The sequence below is a fragment of the Sinocyclocheilus rhinocerous genome, unplaced genomic scaffold (assembly GCF_001515625.1).
Source record: "Sinocyclocheilus rhinocerous isolate Xijiao unplaced genomic scaffold, SAMN03320098_v1.1 scaffold2160, whole genome shotgun sequence".
Taxonomy (NCBI): Eukaryota; Metazoa; Chordata; class Actinopteri; order Cypriniformes; family Cyprinidae; genus Sinocyclocheilus; species Sinocyclocheilus rhinocerous.
Window position 1 is genome coordinate 253,300 of NW_015646171.1, and position 5,309 is coordinate 258,608.

The 5,309-nt window shown below is 36.1% G+C and overlaps 1 protein-coding gene across 2 annotated transcripts in view; it reads right to left on the bottom strand.

Moving 5' to 3' along the window:
• slc38a4 (solute carrier family 38 member 4) overlaps nt 1-5,309 on the bottom strand; it is a 29,257-nt gene that overhangs the window by 4,960 nt on the left and 18,988 nt on the right. For both annotated transcript variants that reach the window (XM_016511010.1, XM_016511012.1), the window contains exons 10-13: nt 4,808-5,053; nt 4,610-4,689; nt 3,661-3,761; nt 3,445-3,569 (exon numbers count right to left, since the gene is read on the bottom strand). In XM_016511010.1, the coding sequence (XP_016366496.1) occupies nt 3,445-3,569; nt 3,661-3,761; nt 4,610-4,689; nt 4,808-5,053 (552 nt within the window). The remainder of the gene's footprint in view (nt 1-3,444; nt 3,570-3,660; nt 3,762-4,609; nt 4,690-4,807; nt 5,054-5,309) is intronic.

Below are 5,309 nucleotides of genomic sequence, written 5' to 3' on the forward strand. Positions count from 1 at the left end.
GGGCATAGAGGAGAAACAATAATGCACAGTATGTGGAAAATAATGTGTTTTTTTAACCTTAAACCGCATAAACACATTTCATTACACCAAATACACAAAATAATGTTCTTTTTAGCAACATCATATGACCCCTTTAACTACAGGTTGGTTCGTTTGCAGCCTCTCAAAACACCTGGAGCTCAAGACACATCATTAAAGAAGCGGAGAGCAGATGGAGTCCATTAAAGAGCGATAGTGTTGCATAACCATCTCTGATCAGACAGTCCTTTAACAAAGAGACTTCCATAAAGCCGAGCTTTCCAGCCGTCACCTGGGTGCCACATTTCAGTCCGAGCTCAAAGCATTCGGCATCTGCTGGCGAGCGCATCTGGAGCCCTGCCGACCGCAGGACCCGAACGTGTGACATTTTCCTAGTGACCCTCCTGCTGGACGCTCGTCTGAGAGTTAACGTCAGGACGAGGACAGACCTCTCTCCTGTTTACTTCAGTGCTGTGGAGCAGCTCAGCGGTTTTTAAAAGCTCTTTCAGTTCGTTTAGATTGTTAATCTCAAGCAAACTACCGTATTGTCCCGAATATAAGACAATGTTTTTTTCTTGGAAATACATCTGAAAAAACGCACTTGTCTTATATTCAGGGTCTAGACTTTGACATGTCAATAATATACCCACCACAATAGGTGGTGCCAAATACGCATAAAACGAGTGTGCCATGAAATACGTAATGTAATGCGTGTTGTAAAGATCGCGAGTAAAAACAAAAGAAAAAGAAAACCTTACAGCTGCATGAGTCGTGACTGTCACGTTAGCCTGATGGGACCAAACTCCCTTTGTGATTTTAAAACGTAAGACAGTACCCAGATTTGAAGACTACAGTAAGATTTAACTTCTACTGTTAATAAGATTTTGGTAGGCTACTATTAGATGGATAGCCTAAATGTCCTAATTCAGATGGGCAACCTGTTTTGTTTTTTTAATGGTATATCAAAAAGTGTATATTTTTTAAATGTGACTGTTGGTACATTTTACCAGTTTTTAACATACTTTCAAAACAAAAATTAAAATAGGAAAAATATGCAATATGAAAATAATTGAAGACAAAATGTGTTTTACTGAGAAAAAACAATATTTGGTTTTTAAAAAGCCTTTTTCCAAAAGGTACATCTGGAAAAAGGGGGGTCGTCTTATAATCAGGGTCGTCTTATATTCGGGCCAATATTCGGGCCAATACGGTAGTTCAATAAAAATTTAAGAGAAAGAAATTATTACTTTTATTCAGCAAGGATGCATTAAAGTGACAGTAAAGACATTTATAATGTTAAATTTCTATTAATAATTTCCATAAACATATTAAGTGTTCTCAGCATTGATAATACTCAAAAATATTATGTTAATATATCATACTTAATTTTTTTTATTAAATTACATAATAATTTGTAACAAAAATATGTTTGTTAAAAACTTATATTAAAAATGTAAACAATAATATATGTACTTTTTAACAAATATTTTCCTTGAACCCATTTGTAGCTCTGCAGATTGTTGAAAGTGTAATAAATCAAACTATCCATCTACAGTTACGTTCATCAGGAGAAGCGAGAACGTGGCCTCATTGAATCAAGCATCTGATACAAGTGAAACTAGAGCTGAAGGGCCCCGGGGTCCTTTATAAGGGCACCGAAGCGGCACACCTGTCACTGCTCAAGTAGCAAACGTGCTCGCTAACGACCAAGAGCCTTGATTCAGAGCACTGTGTGAGAGTTCGCTCTGACCTCAGTAGACTCCATGATGAGACTGGTTTATGCTCATTCAGAATAAAACTGTTGGTTCGTATCGACGGTCTGTCTTGTTTCTGTTAGCGAGTGTCGTCTGCGAGTCGGACTCAAGGTCTCCGTTGGCCCTCAGACAAAACATAAGAAATCTCGCGGACAAAGGCCGTGACATTTAAGAGCAACTTGAAGGCCACGAACTCCTTGGAAACACAAAATGTCACATGGCACAAACTCTGCAGGCCCTGATGTAAAGCTCATGAACAGAGCACAGGCCTCAGCTCAACTGTGCTCTTTTAACACAAGCCATCTGATGCTAAAGCGGTTTAAGCAGCCAAGGTTCGGCAGCTTCTCACGTTTTTAGACAATCTAATCAAATAATACCAGCTCATTTCTGTCTTCAATGAAAACCTGATCTGATTATAGGAGCTGCAGGAGTGTTTTGTGTGTTTATAGCGCCACCGGTGGCCACACGCTGTAACTGCACTTTTTGCAAGGTCACTGCACTGCATCAGGTAATATTCCACTGGCTTTGATCGCCCCTCCCTCACTGTGTGTGTGTGTGTGTGTGTGTGTGTGAGAGAGAGAGAGAGAGAGAGGGCGGGGCTTGAGCGAAAGAAGCTCTGGAGCGCCCTCTGCCTGTCACATGACAGAAAAATACATTGTTCATTTAACAAATCAGTGTTATTTTAGTATCACTGATATATATACCATGCTAGTTTTAAGTAATATTTTGGATTAGATTTTATTTTTCTATTTTCCGTTTTCACTTTAATTTTACTTGCGTTTTTAATAATTTTGTTGTGTGTTTTAGTCATTTTTATTATTTATTTATTTTCTTAAATGTCTATATATTTTTTATGTATTGGTTTTTAGTTATTTTAGTACATTAAAAATGATAAATATTTCCTTAGCAACTAGCTGAAATGAATTAAGTTTAGATGTTTTTAGATTTTATTTCAGTTAATTCAAGTAATTTTTTTATGGTTTTAGTATCATTGATATTCTATTATAGTTTGCTGATATTTTGAATTAGATTTTTATTTTTCTATTTTCTGTTTCAACTTTGATTTTAGTTAAGGTTTTAATAATTTTGTTGTGCATTTTTGTCATTTTTATTAGTTTTTCTTTTTTTTAAGTGTCTATATATTTTAATTCTTTAAAATAAAAATAAAAAATGTATTTGTTTTTTAAATTTGTTGTAATTTTTGAGCACTGATTATTATATTTAAAAATAAATAGTACTTCAATTTAAGTTTGGGCTCTGCTGTTAACTGTAACCTTACAGTAATGTAAAAGGGCTCCCTATAGTTTAGAGCAGAATCTGAGGTAGATTTTTATCCCTAAGTAAATTTTAATCACAATTTTAAATACATTTAAAGAAAGACACATTTGTTCAGTAAACCACTGTTTAATAATTCAGTAAACCGTCATGTTTGTGTACCGTTACACCTCTAATGTCTACATAGTTTAATAAATTTTGTATTTATTAGTTTTAGTTATTTTTTAAACAAAAGCATGTTTTTTCAGCAGAGACAGCGGGAGAATGATGCCGATGCATGACAGGCCACAATAAGAGGACACGAATAAATAAAAGAGCATCAAACACACTTCAAAGTGTATCAGAATGAAGGACGGTGAAGCACAACAGGCTCATACGGGTGTGTTTTGTTACTCACAGGGAACAGCACAATGGGAACGGTCAGCGTTACCGCCGTCAGCACAGCCAAACGCACCAGAAGAAGCATCGTGTCAAACTTGTAGACCTTGGTGAAGGTGTGAAGCAGCTCTGCCTCGACATGATCTGAGAGAGACAGAGAGAGAGAGGTTTGGTAACAAGTAACTTCTCGACTGGAATGTGTGCTGCAGGTGTGTATGAGAAGAGTGTAATGTACCATAAAACGTCAGATAACCGAACAGAGCGGAGAGCAGGTACATCACCAGCATCGCCAAGATGGACAGGTTTGAGACCCTCTGCATCTTCCTCCGAGAGCGACTGCAGAACACGAGGAGTCACAACAGAAACAGCTTTATGAAATATATCCGAGCCTCTGGGTATGTGATTATAATGGTATCAGTCAATATCAGCCGTTTTTAATTGTCAACTTCAGACTATTTTCCAGTTTATCAAAAAATACTGTGGTGGTATCAGATTTGATTTGATATGTAATATGACATAATACAAAACGATATAAAAATGTCTAAATATCCAATTGTTTTTGTTACTGGACCTGATGCCATACGAAAAAAAAAATTTATAATAAAATTGTCAATGTGTGTTATATATTTATAAAACATACCGTGGCAGCAGATTCTATTTGAAATATAATATAATATCATGTAACATAACATAACATAACATAACATAACATATAATATAATGTCATGTAACAATGACATTATATTATATATAATAATATAATACATTAACATATAATACATTAACATAACATAACATAACCAAATTTCTAAATCTCAGTGTTTTTGTTACTGGACCTAATGCTATTTAAAATAATAATTAAAAATTACTTAAAACTATTTATAATATAATATAATATAAAGCCACATTTCTAAATCTCAGTGTTTTTGTTACTGGACCTGATGCTATTTAAAAATAATAATAACAATAATAATAAAAAAAGTAATAATAATTTTAAAAAACAACTACTTAAAACTATTTAAATAATATAATATAATATAATAATACAAGCCAATGTTCTAAATTTCCTTCTTTTTTTTTTGTCACTTTTTAGTCTTTAATTTATTGGACAGTATAGATGTGACTATACTGATGCTTTCTTCATTTTTCTTTATTTTTTTGCATATGCACAAAGTTTTCCTCACTCTTTGAGTTCGCTGTAGATGGGCAGAACTTCAGGATGACACACGAAAGCAAAGGCGAGGATGGGAATGGTGTACACGGTCTGAAAGACAAACACAACAAACGCCGTGAGGCTCTTTCCACACGCACACTTTACAGTACGGATCTTCTCGTCTGGCAGGATTAATGACATATTTGTCTCATATCGTCAGCATCGTCACCTGTGAGTTGAACACAAAGTATTTGGGTGTGCACATGTCCTCAGGGTGAGGTGTGAACTGGACGGCGCTGTGCACCGGCGCGTGAGGATCCAGCGGAGGTCCGTTCGCTGCTGATATAGAGGCCAGCGCCGAGGCGTTCTGCAGCGCGTACAGACCCAGAGCGTCCGAGCCGTTCATGCTCATGTTGGACTCGTGCTGGTAGAAGAACGGCAGAGGACAGGGCAGGATCGTCTTCTTATAGATCAGCTGAGAAATCAAACCAGTGCACAACAGTGTCATGAAACCATGCATAAGAAATATTTCAACCGAAAGAGAAAGTCCTGTCAACGTTTACATCAGCCTCGTGTCATTTCAAGCATCAAAAACAGCTAATGTGTCCCTGGAGCACAAAACCAGTCGCTGGGGTATATTTGTAGCAATAGCCAACAATACATTGTAAGGGTCAAAATTATCCATTTTTCTTTTATGCCAAAAATCATTAGGATATTAAGTAAAGATCATG